Here is an 18,761-nt window from a genome sequence, read left to right on the forward strand (position 1 = left end):
TAAGATTATTGCACTGAGGTGAAACAGATGTGTTAAAAAAATAAAAATATTTTTTTTTGTTGAAAAATATTCTTTTTTTGAAGAAAAATTTTGTCACACTCATTTGTTTTTTGGTCACAAATAAGTGGTTAAATTTATCTGCAGCTCAGTGTGTGTATAAGTGTGCGTGTGGTTAACGGAAAGCAGTTTTTTTTTTATTTTTATTTTTTTATAAAAATGTACTAAGAAAATGTTATTTCAAAGTCGTAATGAAGTAAAAGTGGTTTTAAAATTGTTTTCTTTTTAACAATTGTGATAAAACCTTACGGATGTAACATCATCTCTTGATTCAAATAAATGTGAAGGTAAGATCAAGAATTTATTATTATTTATGTATTCCATAGGAATTATAATATTATATTAAAAGGGTATTAATGTAAGCTTGATTAATATTACTAAGGTTATGTCAGATAACCACCAAAACTACATTTCTATACTTACTTGATAAATTTAGGTGGTAAATATAGTAAGTGCAATTCTACAATTTATAGATAAAGAAAGATAGATTTCTGTGTTGTCTACGGTACTTACCAAATTTTTGACATTAATTGAAAATTACTTAAAATCGTACTCGAAACGGTGTGTGAACCGTCGCGAGTAAAAAGTTAGTCTTTTGCTGAAGACTTAATTATTATGGCTTAATGATGCAATTGAGATTATTTTGTTTACATGCATAAATTTTGTCATGCCTTACCTTACTTGCCTTACGCGCTAAACAGAGCCTAATGATTCGAAAAGTCTGATAGGCCACGTATAGATGCTAGTAGGTATGGCTAGTGAGATTCAGATGGTGACTTAAACTTGCTAGTCTATCGCCTAAAATAAACATTAACCCTTCCTTTGATCGACTTTTACAATCTGCAAGGCAAGAGAAGCAGCTGGCATACTTTCCACCGGATCAGTATAGAAGCTAATTTTTTTTTTAGATAAAGTTTAAATTATATTTTAATTTAATTTGAGTTCTTATTTTACGTTAAGTTAAAAAAAAAATATGAATGTCCATTACTAAAATAATACATACTTGGCCTTAACAAAATCAACCAAGTCATCACACGTGTAGAATTTCAATACGACATTTGACATCACGTCGTGTGTAAAACAATACCACTTTAATTAATGAAGAGGTCCGTTCCAAATTTGAATTTTGAGGTATTCGATTTTTTATCTATTCTTTGTTTTTATTTTTTTAAGTGTTTAGTGTAGTGCTGGCGCCTTTTTGTGAATACAAAAATATTATGGTGTTCGATTTTTAAATAGGTAAAGACATTGGTGATTCGAATGAAGTGTATTTGATACTGGCAGGTTGGTATCGATTGCATTGAACGCAGTTAGGTGAAAAAATACCAAAAAAAATTACCTGATGGATGTTTTCATTTTGCTTCTCTCATTCTTTTTTTTTTGCTGATTAGGTATTTTGTAATTAAAATGAAATGTAGTTTTGAAATGTCTAATATGTAAAATTGGCTATGTTCTGAATCATGGGGGCAGTCTAAGACCTATACCAACTCTAATATATTTAAAGTTATACCTACATAATATTAAAAAAATGACTTATTAAAGAGCTATATAAGTAGCTTCAATTTTTGAACCTTAAATTTTTCCTCAATGTCTGTAAAATTGAAAATCCTAATTATAACCTTAAGAATTGTTTTGTGTTAAAATAGTTGACTTATACTTCTGCTATAGAGAACATAAAGTCAAAGACATGATGAATCTTCACAATAAATTTAATTTTAGTAGCTTTAGTAATTGTTGAGAAAAACACGTATCATTGTAACCGACGAACTTGCATGAAGAGAGTTATGAATGTGAATGACGCAAAAGAAGTATGCAGTTATCGTGGCAAGTTGAATGATCTCTGCCCACCTCTCTAAGAAAGAAGCGCTTTCACATTCAGGCAATTGGATGTGTAACCATGATCGATCCAATACGGGTTAGGTTCCCCTGCAAAGGTTGCGGAGGTCAGACGGGAGTCGCTTCGTGTAAAAACCTGACTCACCCAATCCAGGATTCCCATGGTCAAAGGCACACCCCGGGCTCCTCTTCAGAGTGGTGAGGATGCAACCTGGACTAAAGCCAGGAGGAGGAAGTAATAGTAACTGTTAACAAAAATGGATATCTTTGACACTAAAATTGTCACGGTGACACCTTAAATTAAAAAAAGAAAATCTTTTTTTGACAGTAACAATGGATTTCTTCGATCGAGACATGTCAAATGCGCCGACTATCCCTGAGTTCTACAAAGGGAAGACCATTTTCATCACGGGCGGTTCTGGTGAGTTTCCCAGAAAATTCCCAAGGGACACGTGGGAATTTTCAAAAAAAATGACCCGACACCCTCTTGACCGGTTTACGGTTAAATTTTGCTAGTGCTCCTCATAAAGCTATTTACACACTAAACCGTAGTGCCGTGTGGTTCTCGGCATTTTAGAATAGAACCACTCCATATCCTTCAGATGGATGTCGTAAAAGACGACTAACGAGTAGGCTAAAAAACTTCACTTCAAAATGTTCATACATATAGTCACGTCTATATCCCTTGCGGGGTAGACAGAGCCACCAGTTTTTATAAGACTGAAAGGATAGGAGATGGAATTGAGATTCATATAGTGACAGGTGGGCTAGCACCCATCGCCTACAATAAAATTCCAAGTTTTAAAGCTTATCCTTTAGTCAACAAATTTCTACGTCTGCCTGCTAGTTGTGGTGTGGCTCGTATGTTTATTTGTCTATTTACGAAAACACAAACATTTCTACACTTGTTAGAATTTGAACGCTTGACCTTAAGTTAAGGGCAAGTGATTTACATGATTTTATGCAGCAAACTTTCATTGATTCTACGTTCGTATAATTTAAAACATTGTATATTTTAAGTTCAGCTCTGTTATAAATGTAAAGGGTATCGATATGTTGCCGATAAATAACATACATACAGTCACGTCTTTATCCCTTACGGGGTAAACTGAGCCAACAGTCTTGAAAAGACTAGAAGGCCACGTTCAGCTGTATGGCTTAATAATGAAATTGAGATTTAGATAGTGACAGGTTGCTAGCCTATCGCCTATAAAAAGAATACCTTGTCTATAAGCACTTAGTCGACTTTTACGACAACTATGGGAAAGATTCATGTCACTGCTAGAACTCTTGCCACAGTCATTGAATAAGTTTTCAATTAAAAGTATTTAAGCTAAATTTTATTTCTGCAGGTTTCATGGGTAAGGTTCTGATAGAGAAGCTTCTTTATTCGTGTCCTGAGATCGACAGGATATACCTGCTTCTGAGGAACAAGAGAGGGGTCAGGGCTGAGAGCAGACTAGCGCAAATTTATGCTTCTGCAGTGAGTACCTGCCTAATATTGAAAATAAATAAAGCCATAAAAAATCTCTTGTCTCTGCCTACCCCTCCGGGAAAGAGCACGCCTCTTTCCCGGAGGGGTAGGTTTTTTTATGCATGTATGTATAAAAAAAATTAAAATTTTCTGATAAATGTAAATTAGTGTTTTTATCGCTACCTAAAAAAAAAAGAGACAGACATTTTTATAAATTTGGGACAGCTTAATCACCGGAAGTTGATTGTTGCATGCTTGACTGATTTGATAAATGAGGCGGACCCTGGGCCCCGAATTCTTTTGTGGAGGGTGCAACCGGAATCACACAGAGATGTGAGAGAGAGAGAGACTGATTTGATAAATCTATCTAAAGTTCACTCTTGCCTCAATTTTGTATGCGATCCTCTTATTGTCAGGTTACAAACATACATACATATGATCACGTCTATATCCCTAGTGGGGTAGACAGAGCCACCAGTCTTGAAAAGACTGATAGGCCACGCTCAGCTGTTTGGCTTAGTGATAGAATTGTCAGGTTGGCTGGAAGAGATCCCACTTAGGGATAAGCCCGCCTTTGTACTGTACTACCGTTTTATATTTGTAATGTTTGTAATGCATGTACAGTCGGTCACAGAGTAAAGTATACCATCTATCATACGTCTGCACCTATAAGCCTATAATCTAATCACGTCTTTATCCCTTATCTGGTACACAGAGCCAACAGTCTTGAAAAGATTGAAAACTTGAAACGATATGACGGCTTTGATAAAAAAGAGGGAGATAGAGAGATTAACTTACTTACTAACTAACTATAATACTTTTACATAATTTCAGTGCTTCGACCGCCTGAGAGCAGAAAAACCAAATATTTTCTCAGAAAAAGTATTTTTTGTTGGCGGAGATGTGATGGAGCCAGCGTTAGGTAAGTACCTTATTTAAAACAAATGAAACTTTTAAAGATTTTAATTAATAATTAAATTTGGAATAGTCCCTAGAGAGTTTTAAATGATTCCTAAAATTTTCATGTTGCGTGAATGAAAAAAAGTTTTAGGCTGACGTGAGTCAAAATCACGTTCAAAAATAGAATAAAACAGTTATTTTGCCATTGAATTTTTAAAATACTAATTAAATTATTTTGTGACTCCTACCCTACATAGTTCCTTATTTTAATTTTTGTTTTATATACGCTCGCTGTCTTGCTATAATTATGATGTACATTGTTAGTTTCTCAGTAAGTGAATTGTTAATTCTTTATGAGGAAATAAAGTTCTTTAAACATAAACATAAATTATTAAACATTGTACGTAAATTATAATTATTTTATGCATTATAAGTATAATCATTTTTGCCATCATTTTTGATAGTTTGGTGATCTACATATATTTACAAGTTTTTAGTAGTGCCGTGTGGTTCCCGGCACCAATACAAAAAAGAAGAGGAATCCCAAGTTTATAAGCCTATCTCTTAGTAGCCTTTTACGACATCCAAGGGAAAGAGATGGAGTGGTCATATTCTTTTCTCTGTTGGTGCCGGGAACCACTCGGCACATGTAATTTCCGAAGGTCTATTATATATTTATTTATGCTAAATTTCATCTAAAACCAGTCCAGTTATTTTTTAGTTTATTCGTTACAAACATACAGAAACTAATAGTTTGTCTATTGTTAGTGTGGATATTTAAATTATACTATTCAATGCAGGTTTGAGCGAAGAAGACAGGGCTTTGCTAGTCAACAGAGTGAATATTATATTCCACGTTGCTGCCAGTGTCAGGTAAAATATCAATTAAAATTAAATATATATATATATATATATATAAATAAAAAAAAAACAATATACTAGCCTTTACCTGCAGCTTCGTCCGCTTAAATTTAGCGCCACCTACAAAAAGCGACGAATTAAGCGGAAACGAATACAGGTATTTCGCAAATCGCACGTTTTTACCGGAATTAAAAGTACCCTATGTCCTTCTCCATACCCTTTATTATATGTATATACGTGTTATTCCAAAAAGATTTATTCAGTAGTTAACTCGTGAAGAGGTAACAAACAAACAAACAAATAAACTTACTTTCGCATTTATCATATTAGTTGGGACAGAATTTTGTTAAACACACAAACAATTGAACCTACAGGATAAAAATTAAACAGAAGGACTCGAGTCTATTGAGAAGAATATAATCCCATTTCACCACACATCTGCTAACTGAAATACTGAAAGGCCACGTTCAGTTCTATGGCTTAAATTTTATTGAGATTCAATTAGTGACAGGTTGCTAGCCCATAATAGGCAAGTAGAAAGAGGTAGTCTCTGCCTACCCCTCCGGGAAAGAGGCGTGATTTTGTGTATGTATGCTAGCCCATCGACTCGAGTCTATTGAGAAGAATATAATCCCATTTCTATTATGTAATCGTTTTACATTATGTCACTTGTGTTTGTTTAGTAAATAAATCAAGCGAAAGTTTGTCTGTCTGTTTGTTTTATATTTTCACGGCTAACCCGTTGGATCTGTTTTGTTGAATGTAATGTTATACAAAGTGTAAGGTAATGTTGTACAGAGTATAAAGTAAGCAAATTGACTGAAATTTTAAATATACCGTGTTTATATAATGCCTGATTAGTTATTGAAAATTCAGGCTTCTTGTTTTATCCACAACGTAATTATACGAAGGGGGGTCGAAATAGCCTGAATTGCTTCGAGAAAAGGATGGTACGGCCGTGCCGCTTTTTTTGCTCGACTTGGCGGGGCACTACCGTGCCCCCAGATGTTGTACAGAGTGGAAAGTAATGTTGTACAGAGTATAAGGTAATGTTGTAACTCAGAGAGAGCTCAGAGCGTTGGTGGTCGAATTGGTAAGGTGGTAATGTGTAATGCGCAGATAGGTACAGGTCAATTCCCACCTCGGCCGTGTATCAATGACTATTTTCAAAGTTATGTACATTAGTTTGAATACTAGCCGATGCTCTTACGGTGAGGGAAAACATCGTGAGGTAACCTGCACATTCAGGCAACTGGATGTGTAACCATATGATCCAATACGGGTTAGATTTACCTGCAGAGGTAGCGGAGATCAGACGGGAGTCGCTTCGTGTAAAAACCTGACTCACCCAATCCAGGGTCCATGGTCAAAGGCACACCCCGGGCTCCTCTCCAGAGTGGTGAGGATGCAACCGGGACTAAAGCCAGGAGGAACATGAGGGCAGATGCTAATTAATTTTTTGCTCCTGAAATGGCGCCTTTGATAATTTCTCAGATTCGACGACCCTTTGCCGTATGCAGTAAAACTGAACCTCGGAGGTACTAAGCAGGTTGTAGAGTTCGCGAAAGAGGTCAGGGATTTGTCGGTAAGTATGCAATTTAGCAATTACATCTGTTAACTGAAATACTGAAAGGCCACGTTCAGTTGTATGGCTTAAATTCTATTGAGATTCAATTACAATCGAGTTAATTAGTTTTTCCTTTGATTAAACCTACCCCGCCAGGAAAAAGGCTTCTTCCTCCTGGCTTTAGTCCCGGTTGCATCCTCACCTCTCTGGAGAGGAGCCTGGGGTATGCCTTGCCATGAATTCTAGATTGGGGGAGTTTGCATCCTATCTATTCTGGAGAGGAGCCCGGGGTAAACATTTGACCATGGATCATAGATTGGGTGAGTCAGGTTTTCAGACGAAGCGACTCCCACCTGACCTCCACAACCTTTGCAGGTAAACCTAACCCGTTTTGGTACCATGGTTACACATTCAGTTGCCTGAATGTGCAGGTTTCCTCACGATGTTTTCCCTCACCTTAAGAGCATCAATAAGTATTCCAACTAATGTACATAACTTTGAAAATAGTCATTGGTACACGGCCGAAGAAGGATTTGAACCTGTGCCTTTCTGCGCATCACGCATTTAACCTTGCACCTTGACGATTCGACAACCAACGCTCTTACGTATTTTTTTACTAACATACATACATACATATGATCACGTCTATATCCCTTGCGGGGTAGACAGAGCCAACAGTCTGAATGAAAAGACTGAATGGCTACGTTCAGCTATTTGGCTTAATGATAGAACTGAGATTCAAATAGGGACAGGTTGCTAGCCTATCGCCTAAAAAAGAATCCCAAGATTGTAAGCCTATCCCGTAGTCGCCTTTTACGACATCCATGGGATAGAGATGGAGTGGTCCCATTCTTTTTTGTATTGGTGTCGGGAACCATACGGCACTTTTTTTTACTTAACTGTGTTTTATTAACAGGTCATGCTGCATGTCTCTACCTCATACTCGAATACTAATAGGGATACGATTGAAGAGATCATGTACCCACCGCACGCTGATTGGAGGGAGACCATGGATATTTGTGAGAATCTGGACGAGCACACGATTAGGGTGCTGACGCCTAAGTGAGTAACTTGTAATGCAATTACATACATAGTACATACATAGTACATACATAGTACATACATAGTACATACATAGTACATACATAGTACATACATAGTACATACATAGTACATACATAGTACATACATTGTACATACATAGTACATACATAGTACATACATAGTACATACATAGTACATACATAGTACACACATAGTACACACATAGTACACACATAGTACACACATAGTACATACATAGTACATACATACATACATACATAACATCACGTCTATATCCCTTACGGGGTAGACAGAGCCAACAGTCTTGAAAAGACTGAAAGGCCACGTTCAGCTATTTGGCTTAATGATAGAATTGAGATTCAAATAGTGACAGGTTGCTAGCCTATCGCCTAAAAAAGAATCCCAAGTTTGTAAGCCTATCCCTTAGTCGCCTTTTACGACATCCATGGGAAAGAGATGGAGTGGTCCTATTCTTTTTTTTTATTGGTGCCGGGAACCACACGGCACACAGTACATACACACATATAATCACGTCTATATTCCTTGCGGGGTAGACAGAGCCAACAGTCTTGAAAAGACTGATAGGCCACGTTCAGCTATTCGGCTTTAACATAGAATTGAGATTCAAATAGTCACAACATCCATGGGAGAGAGATGGAGTGGTCCTATTCTTTTTTCTATTGGTGCTGGGAACCACACGGCGCCACGTACATAGTTCCACGTCTATATTCCATGCGGGGTAGACAGAGCCGAGTCTTAAAAAGACCGAAAGGCCACGTTCAGCTGTTTGGCATAACAATGAAATTGTGATTCAAATAGAGACAGGTTGCTAGTCCATCGTCAACATGAAGAAACTCAAGCTTTCAAACCTTTCCCTTAGTCGCCTTTAACCATGCCGGGAACCACACGGCACTCCTCGATGGATACTTTTTTAAATTCTTAATGATATTTTTATCAAGGTTGTATAGCACAAGCAAGAAATAAAAAGAAAGACATAACTGTCATGTCACTCGTGACTTCTGAAAAAAAACTGTGATGTGGGAATATTCTAATATCTTTATAACTAAATAAAATATATTTATTATATTGTGTAGTGTATTAAAATTAATGAGAATAAAATCTATTGTGCGCTATGCGGGCTTCTATTCCACTGCAGGTAACAATTATAATTGTGCCGAGTGGTTCCCGGCACCAATACAAAATAGAATAGGACCACTCCATCTCTTTCCCATGGATGTCGTAAAAGGCGACTAAGGGATAGGCTTACAAACTTGGGATTCTTTTTTAGGCGATGGGTTAGCTAACTGTCACTATTTAATCTCAATTCTATCATTGAGCCAAATAGCTGAACGTGGCCATTCAGTCTTTTCAAGACTATGGCTCTGTCTACCCCGCAAGGGATATAGCCGTGACCGTATGTATGTATGTATGTAACAATTATCGGCCTTTATCAATTTTCAGATACTTAGGCGAGATACCCAACACGTACACTTTCACAAAGCAGTTGGCTGAACACGTGGTGTATGAACAGAAAGGAAAGTTACCAATTGTCATGGTCCGTCCATCCATTGGTACGTATATTGCTTTTGCGTTACCCGTATGTATTATACTAGATCGATAGATAGATAAAACTCTTTATTGCACCATAAGAGTTAAATATACAAAACAACACGAAGCAGATATATGAAGATGGTACAAAGGCGGACTTATCGCTAATGCGATCTCTTCCAGTCAACCTTTGGGTGGAAGGAAACCAAACAGGAGATTGGCGTTGGCGCAGAGCAGGATAAATAAATGTTTGAACATAATAAAATACATACAGAATATATATCTATATATAATACATATAAATACATACAAATACAGATAAATACATAATAATAACTAGCTGTGCTGTGTGCGACTTCGTCCGCGTGGAATAGTTATTTTGGGCATCATTGAAGCTCTCAAGGATGAATAGTTTCACCCTGTTATTTCACCTTTTTATATTACTTCTTTGCTACTTATAGTTGCAGCGTGATGTTGTATAGTCTAAAGCTTTCCTCGATAAATAGTCTGTTCAACGCACAAAAGAATTTTTCAATTCGAACCAGTAGTTCCTGAGATAAGCGCGTTCAAACAAACAAACAAACTCTTCAGCTTTATAATTAAGTATAGATGCGAAAGTTTGTGAGTATGTCAGGATGTCAGTATGGATGTTTGTTACTCTTTCACGCAAAAACTACTGAACCGATTACGTTGAAATTCGGTATGTGGGTAGCTGGAGACCCGGAATAACATATAGGCTACTTTTTATCACGGAGCTCCCGCGGGATTGATTGTTACGTTATGATTGGGTTTCCACGTGGACGTAGTCGCGGGCGGCCTCTAGTTACATATATATGACGTGACAACGTCTTATAATTCGATTGAGCCGGCTGCACGCACGAAAAAACATGACTCATGCGGCGTTACCTCGCTCTGAGGCGTTCCATGTAAGGCTTGAAGTGCGAGCGAGAGCGCGGAACGAGCGACAAAGAGGCACAATCGGCCTTCGCGTTCGGCAGCGTATACCTCTTTCTCTATATATATGTACATACAAATCTATTAAACAAATGGAATTGATGTTGTAAAAGGCGACTAAAGGAAAGGCTTGAAAGCTTGAGTTTCTTCATGTAGGCGATGGACTAGCAACCTGTCACTATTTGAATCTCAATTCCATTGTAATGCTAAACAGCTGAACGTGGCCTATTTCGGTCTTTTGAAGACTTAGCTCTGTCTACCCCGCGAGGGATATAGACGTGGTGGTATATATATGTATTAATATATATATATGTAATTGCATTGCCAATGTATTTTCTTAAGACGTTGTCACGTTCAACTATCGTCAGTGAACCGACTTTACGGACAAACGATTTTTTTATATATATTTACAGTTGTATCCAGTGTTAGCGAACCGGTTCCAGGTTGGATAGAAAACTTCAACGGACCAGCTGGTATTTTGGTGGCTTGCGGCAAAGGTGAGGGAATTGTTTTACTGTGCCGTGTGGTTCCCGGCAACAATATACAAAAAAAGAATGGGACCACTCCGTCTCTTTCACATGGATGTCGTAAAAGGCGACTAAGGGATACGCTTGCGAACTCGGGATTCTTTGTTTAGGCGGTGGATTAGCAACCTGTCACTATTGGAATCTCAGTTCTATCATTTAGCCAAGCGGCTGAGCGTGGCCTTTTAGTCTTTTGGTGACTGTTGGCTCTGTCTACCCCGCAGGGGATATAGACGTGATTATATGTTTGTTTGTAAATACTTTATAGTACATTACAAATTTATAAGCCAAAATTTATCCCAAGTATGTATATAAGCCTATCCCTTAGTCGCCTTTTACAACATGCATAGGAATAAAATAGAGTGGTCCTATTCTTTTTTCTATTGGGGCCGGGAACCACACGGCTCCATATCTGTAAAAGTATTGTTGAGCAAAAATATACGTAAATAAATATAATAACGGGGCCTCTAGTTTTTTAAGACAGTTGTCTATGCCTACCTCGCAAGGGATATGGACGTGATTATAATATTAATGTATGTATGTATGGTTCTCTTTTTACCCAGGAATCATGCGCAGTTTATACACCGAGCCAGACCTCATAGCTGATTATATGCCCGTGGACATTTCCATCAAGAGTATGATTGTAGCCGCCTGGATGAGGGGGACTTTGAAGTAAGCAAATGCTGCAGTGTAGTTTGTTCCGCCGCTTCTTCTGCACATGCGCTTCGGAAGCGGTGATAGTTATAATTAGGTTTAAGTGATGTGACGTCAATAAGTGATACCTCGTATCAAATTTTGGAAATAAATCTATTCTATTATAAGTTGGTCATTCAGTAGGTCTTAAGTTCAAAAAATTACATGTTTTACGATAATTTGGTACGGTTTCTTACAGTTAGATTTCTCACCCTCAACTTATTTTAATTAGAAAAAAATTATACTAAACTGTAGATCTGTTCGAAGCTTTATAAGTTTCTGGTCAAGTCGTTTGAAGTCGTTACTTGTAGTAGTATATTTATGGTCACATCCGTAGAAAATTTGATAGCGCGATTTAGAATCTCCTCTAGTATTCGCTTAGCATACGATCTTCCAAAAATATAGTGCTTTTCATTTGATTATTTCTACTCTGTTCTACTTCTGTCACCTTTGACGGTCTCTGTGGCGCAGCGGTAGTACGCTTGTCTGCGACACCGGAGGTCCCGGGTTCGAATCCCGGCCAGGGCATGATGAGAAAAGAACTTTTTCTGATTGTCCTGGGTCTTGGATGTTCATCTATCTAAGTATTTATTATAAAATATAGCATCGTTGTGTTAGTATCTCGTAACACAAGTCTCGAACTTACTTCGAGGCTAACTCAATCTGTGTTATTTGTCCCGTATATATTTATTTATTTATTATTTAAGTATCTTCCCTAACATTCTACTATACTTCTAACAAACTGTTCGTAGGTTATCATCGACTGATGACATTCCAATCTACAACTGCTGTGCTGGCAACCTAAACAACATCACCATGGCCGAGATGATGGATATAGGTATCAAGAAAGAAAAAAAACTTGCACATTGACACATGCACACATACATACATACATATGGTCACGTCTATATCCCTTGCGGGGTAGACAACAGTCTTGAAAAGACTGAATGGCCACGTTCAACTATTTGGCTTAACGATAGAATTGAGATTCAAATAGTGACAGGTTGCTAGCCCATCGCCTAAAAATAGAATCCCAAGTTTGTAAGCGTATCCCTTAGTCGCCTTTTACGACATCCACAGGAAAGAGATGGAGTGGTCCTATTCTTTTTTGTTTTGGTGCCGGGAACCACCATGCACACATACCTTTCATTCATTTGTTGTAATCCACATTACACATTTGTAACTAGAATTAAGGTTTTGGGTACTGTAATACCATTGTTAAGGAAGAGCGTGGCTTTCTGATACAGTTGTTTCTCACTTAATAGAAGGTCACAAATATTTGGTTATACTGTTTTTGTTAAACTTTGTTAAACTAATAAAATATTTTTTTTTTTAAATTTTTCAGGTATCAAGATGGCTGCCCTTATGCCGCTAAATGACATGCTGTGGAATGTTGGCGGGTCTATCACTACTTCAAAGACAATACATTATATTAAGGTGAGGTGTCTACCCCGCAAGGGGTATAGACGTGACTATATGTATGTATGTATGTTTCTTCCTTTTACTTCCGAAAATGCTCACACCAATTTTAAAATAACAAATATGAGTTAGAATTCTGGTGTAATTCCACTCTTTCTCGGCCTCATAATTTTTTTACAGACAATTGTAAGCGTGTAACTCTTGACTTAGGTCTACTCTTCAAGTGAGGCTTATTTCAGAACTAGAGACCGCCCGCGACTTCGTCCGCGTGGAATCAATCCCGCGGGAACTCCGGTATAAAAAGTACCTAGCCTATATGTTATTCTGGGTCTTCAGCTAGCTTAGATACCAAATTTCATCGTAATCAGTTCAATAGTGTTTGCGTGAAAGTGTAACAAACATCCATACTGACATCCTGACATACCCACAAACTTTCGCATTTATAATATTATAAGGATGTCTTTAAATTTTGTCTTATCACGTACGCCATCTGTGGTCACGAGTGTTGTTAACAGATGGCGTTGAAGTCGATTATGCCAATGTGCGCTTGCGTTTCTAAATTTCACTTACCTGATGTAGTGCCGTGTGGTCCCCGGCACCAAAACAAAAAGAATAGGACCACTCCATCTCTTTCCCATGGATTTCGTAAAGAGCGACTAAGGGATAGGCTTATAAAATCCTTTTTTAGGCGATGGGCTAGCAACCTGTCACTATTTGGATCTCAATTCCAACATCAAGCCGAGCGGCTGAACGTGGTCATTCAGTCTTTTCGGGACTGTTGGCTCTGTCTACCCCGTAAGGGATATAGACGTGACTGTATGTAGGTATGTAAGCCCCTTGATTTATTTGCTTTTACAAATGTTGCAGGTGCTCCTTCTACATTGTCTTCCAGCGTTATTTGTGGACGCTCTTCTGTGGCTGATGGGAAGGAAACCAATGTAAGATGTATTTTGTCATATTTTGATGAAACAATAAATTGACAACGCTCCTAATTATATGTTATCCTCTTGTAAAAAACTGCGTTCAAATTCGTTGAGTAGTAGTTTCTTTCCCTCCGCACTCTCCTTGTATATCTGCTTAGTCGACCTGCTTTCATTCATCCTCTCCACATGACCGAACCATCTTAACATACCCTGTTCTATTCCTGTTACTACATCATCTTTCACATCACAACATTCCCTTATCACGCTTTTTGTTATCCTTGTCTCATCTTCTAGCTGTGCCCGCGGCTTCGTCCGCGGGAAATAGTTATTTTGGGCATCATTGAAGCCCTGAATGATGAATAATTTTCCCCGTTTTTTTTTTTCATATATTCCATTATTTCTTTCCTACTAATAGTTGAAGCGTGATGTTATATAGCTTAAAACCTTTCTCGATTTATGGTCTGTACAACGCAAAAAGAATTTTTCAATTCGAACCATTAGTTCCTGAGATTAGCGCGTTCAAACAAACAAACTCTTCAGCTTTATAATATTAGTATAGATATTTTGTCATACTTATTATAAAACTTACTTCGAGGTTAACTCAATCTGTTGTTACGAAGAGCCGCTATGGTCTCCCCTCGGAGCCCGGGAGCCCTACATAAGCTCCCCGGGTCTTTTGGTCTACTTCAGCGCTCACCAAGTTAACTAGCTCGCTATCACCTGACGGCTACTTATATACTATAGCTCCCACATACATATATACATAAAATCACGCCTCTTTCCCGGAGGGCTAGGCAGAGACTACCTCTTTCCACTTGCCACGATCTCTGCATACTTCCTTCGCTTCATCCACATTCATAACTCTCTTCATGCAAGCTCGGCGGTTTCGGGTACTTTTGACCTGACCCTTTACCAGGACGTCCTTAATTTGATCAAGATACGTTCGTCTAGGTCTTCCCACTCCGGCCTTTCCCTCCACACTCCCACGAAAGCTCCCACGCCCTCTTAAAATTTGAAGAACTAGTCCTAATAAAGGTTGATGTAGTTATTCTATTGATATTTAAATTATCTCATCTGTATTACCTGCGACGTTTTACAAAAACGTACCATATTATGTACGACGGCCTCTGTGGTGCAGCAGAGGTGTCTGCGACACCGGAGGTCCCGGGTTCGAATCCCGGCCAGGGCATGATTAGAAACGATCTTTTTCTGATAGGCCTGGGTCTTGGATTTTTATCTATATAAGTATTCATTATAGATACGAGATACTAACTCAACGATGCCATATATTATATGGCATCGTTGAGTTAGTATCTCGTAACACAAGTTTCGAACTTACTCCGAGGCCAACTCGATCTGTGTTCCGAAAACAAAAAAAAAGTCCCGTCTAAAGAAAGAAGTGCCGTGTGGTTCCCGGCACCAATACAAAAAAGAATAGGGCCACTCTATCTCTTTACCATGGATGTCGTAAAAGGCGACTAAGGGATAGGCTTACAAAGTTGGGATTCTTTTTAGGCGATGGGCTAGCAACCTGTAACTATTTGAATCTGAATTCTATCATTAAGCCAATAGCTGAACGTGGCTTATCAGTCTTTTCAAGGCTGTTGGCTCGGTCTACCCCGCAAGGAATATAGACGTGACCATATGTATGTATGTCTAAAGACACTAATTTACACCCACAGGTTGCTCAAAGTCCAACGGCGCATTTACATAGCCAACCTCGCTTTACAATACTACATCACCAAGCAATGGAACTTCAACAATGCGAACTTCGTGAAAATCCGAGCGCGCATAAAGCCGGAAGATTACCAACATTTCTATTATGAAATGGAGACTATTGATAGGAACGAGTACTTCAAGATGTGCTGCATTGGCGGAAGGAAGTATCTGCTGAAGGAGAGGGATGAGGATCTACCGAAGGCCAAGGCACACTTTACCAGGTAAATTAATTTCATTTAAAACAAACATACATACATAAAATTACGCCTCTTTCCCGGAGGGGTACGCAGAGACTACCTCTTTCCGCTTGCCACGATCTCTAAATACTTCCTTCGCTTCATCCACATTCATAACTCTCTTCATGCAAGCTCGGTGGTTTCGGGTACTTTTGATTTAAGCCTTTACCAAGACGTCTTTAATTTGATCAAGATTATGCATATTAAATAAATTAATAAATATATACGGGACAAATTACAATGATTGAGATTCCTAATCTATGATAGCTAGAGATATTAATATGTTATGTTATGTTCCTATATCCCTTGCGGGTTAGACAGAGCCAACAGCTTAATGATAAAATTGAGATTCAAATAGTGACAGCTTGCTAGCCCATCGCCTAAATGAAGAATTCCAAGTTTATAAGCCTATCCCTTAGTCGCCTTTTACGACATCAATGGGAAAGAGACGGAGTGATCCTATTCTTTTTTAACATTTGTGTCGGGAACCACACGGCACTGTGAAGTGTGAAGTTCCTTAACAAGTAATTAATTTTTATTTGTTCTGAATTAAATCTGTAGGCAACATTCTTCATGTACGCCATAGCAACGGTTGCCATGGTTTGTTAGTTAGGCAATACTGTTAAAGATTATGAAACTTTATTTTTGTTTTTGATCTAATAGATGGCGGTGTGCTTTATAATTACGCGCTATGGTTTGTCCCTTGTCATGCATATAGTGTTTTTGATAAGTAATGTATGGTTTTAAACCCATACATTATACGGACGTCTCAAATTGTAGTTTTGTTTATTTCAGTTGAAACCTCTTTGTGTTATTTGACAATCAGCCGATTGTACAATTTCCATAATAAACCTAGTAGCTTTTATTACGATTAGTTCTCTCATCTTTTCTCCTTCTATCTTCTGTAGTGAATAACTAACTTTGCGACTAATACTTCCTGCAGATTAAAAAAAAAAACTTTTTTTTTCCCAGAATGGTGGTATTAGACAAAGTGGTGCAGTGTATATTTTACGGGAGCCTGTTCTGGTGGCTGGTCAACACCAGCCACGTCCAGAGTGTACTACATTTCTGTGTTAACTGATCATTTCATTGTGGTGTATGTGATTTTATTAAAAAAAAAATGTTTTTTTAATTTGATAACTTTTTTTTTTAATCTATTTGTAAAACTTTATTGACCTTTTAGCAACAAAAGAATGCATTATTTACAATTTTATTTAGATATTATGTGTGAACACTGCCCAAGTAACAATTAGGCGCTAAAGTAAGATTTATAATAAGTCTATAAAAGCGCTAACTAGATTCTAAAGTGGTTTATGGGTGTAACAAATTAGTGTTAGAGCGCGCTCTAACCCTACTTTACCCCCGAATTAGGCACAATTTTTATATTACTTAAGGTTGTATAATGACGGTATACAAGAGTTATGGTAATTGGCTAAGAGGTACAATCAGTGCTATAAGAAAGTTATTATAGCGGTAACAGGATCTCTTAGCGATACAAGAGGGGTAAATAAGCGTCAACTGACTCCTTAAGCGGTACAGTAGAGATACAATGGCGTTAATTATATTTTCAAGCGCTAAAAGGGAGGTAAATAGGTGTTTTGTAACGGTCTGAACGCTATTCAAGATAATTAAACTAATTTTGTGATCTAATAATAAATAATTTTATTTTCAATGGCTATAAGTTTACGACTAATGATTTTTATATTAAACAAAAAAAAGTGATATTGTATGGTGCGAAAGGAAGCATATTTTTGCTGCGAAGGGAAGTACACTGTGAATATGTTACATAATTATTGGCAAATAATTCGAGCGCCCGATGTATGTTGTCTATTTACTGAAAACTTTTCCACGTATTTACAACAATTTTTGTTTATTTTGGTTGCGACGCCATTGTCAAAAACAAGTAGTCAATATAAGAAATACAGTAGTGACCTTAAGCGCTATTACTTTACCTTTAGTCACAAAAAAGTAACAATAGACGCTAGAGGATCTGTTATAGCGAAAAATTATACTCCTATTTGACTTAAGGTAATGCAAGAGAGTTTTGTATAACTTCAAGCATTTGGTTCTATATAAGATTAAATAAACACCATTGTAAGGCTGGTAGCGCTTATTAACGCTATTGTGCAACTTTGGGTTCTTGTAAAGAGTTTATTATCACCTGCATAGCACTTTTGGAGGTAGTAGCTAATTCTTATTCTTATTTAGATCTTAGAGTTCTAAGATTCACTTAAAGCTATAACACAAAATGCTGTGCATGTACAACAGTGTTAAGATTTGCCATAATACATCCATAACCTTTAAGCTCGCCTAATTGTCGGGCTTGTAACTCTGTATTATAAGTAGAAGTGATATACGTTACTTGGTACGCCACTTTATCGCCAATAGTCATAAGTGCTGCTACTGTAATGCCTTTGTAGCCCACTAAGTAACAAAATAAGCTCTAATCGTCGCCTAAATGTTTGTTGGGTGTTTTACTGGTGTTTTTTTTTTTTATAAAACTAACGGTACATATTTTTATTTTTAAAACATAGATACACTTTACGAAGAAATAAATATGACAATTGTTTAAATTTTGTATTTAGCGAAGAAAAAACACAGTGAGTAGGTACCAGCTGCTTCTCTTCTTGTGCAGATTTTGAAAGTTAATCAAGGGGAAGGCTTATAAACTTGGGATTCCTCTTGTAGGCGATGGGCTAGCAACCTATCACTATTTGAATCTCAATTCCACCAGTAATGTGGGTTTTCAGTCTTATCAAGACTTTTGTCTCTGTCTACTCGGTCAAAATGTCAAAATCAAAACTTGACCGTACACTACAACAGACTATAAAAAACTATTTTTTTTCGTGACTTATTCAACCTTTAAGAAGGGATATGTAACGATATTTTATAAGGGGCACGTTCAATTATTATTATTATCTAATAAAAATCATATATTAAATAAAATCTCTTTATTCTTTCAATAATATCGTACGTGGTAACTTA

At 37.4% G+C, this 18,761-nt stretch overlaps 1 protein-coding gene across 4 annotated transcripts; it reads left to right on the plus strand.

Moving 5' to 3' along the window:
• The first annotated feature begins 210 nt into the window (after positions 1 to 210).
• Positions 211 to 18,754, plus strand: LOC106130991 (putative fatty acyl-CoA reductase CG5065). Of its 4 annotated transcripts, none has more exons than XM_013329957.2 (15): positions 211 to 344; positions 2,222 to 2,314; positions 3,246 to 3,376; positions 4,202 to 4,289; positions 5,068 to 5,140; positions 6,623 to 6,713; positions 7,612 to 7,757; positions 9,222 to 9,331; positions 10,676 to 10,759; positions 11,350 to 11,458; positions 12,232 to 12,317; positions 12,825 to 12,916; positions 13,766 to 13,836; positions 15,504 to 15,761; positions 16,749 to 18,754. In XM_013329957.2, the coding sequence occupies exons 2-15, from the start codon at positions 2,227 to 2,229 to the stop codon at positions 16,855 to 16,857; spliced, it is 1,536 nt and encodes a 511-aa protein (XP_013185411.1). In that variant the 5' UTR covers positions 211 to 344; positions 2,222 to 2,226; the 3' UTR covers positions 16,858 to 18,754. The 4 variants fall into 4 exon arrangements, with proteins under 4 accessions (XP_013185411.1, XP_013185409.1, XP_060809003.1 ...); XM_013329955.2 differs by lacking the exon at positions 211 to 344 and adding an exon at positions 1,102 to 1,188; XM_060953020.1 differs by lacking the exon at positions 211 to 344 and adding an exon at positions 1,141 to 1,163.
• Positions 18,755 to 18,761: the final 7 nt, after the last annotated feature.

Source organism: Amyelois transitella, chromosome 30 (assembly GCF_032362555.1).
Source record: "Amyelois transitella isolate CPQ chromosome 30, ilAmyTran1.1, whole genome shotgun sequence".
Taxonomy (NCBI): domain Eukaryota; kingdom Metazoa; phylum Arthropoda; class Insecta; order Lepidoptera; family Pyralidae; genus Amyelois; species Amyelois transitella.

Coding starts and splice junctions, on each gene's coding strand:
- LOC106130991 (XM_013329957.2), top strand. CDS start 2,227: ATGGATTTCTTCGATCGAGACATGTCAAATGCGCCGACTATCCCTGAG. Junction 2,315..3,245: donor TTTCATCACGGGCGGTTCTG/GTGAGTTTCCCA, acceptor TTATTTCTGCAG/GTTTCATGGGTAAGGTTCTG. Junction 12,318..12,824: donor GGCCGAGATGATGGATATAG/GTATCAAGAAAG, acceptor TAAATTTTTCAG/GTATCAAGATGGCTGCCCTT.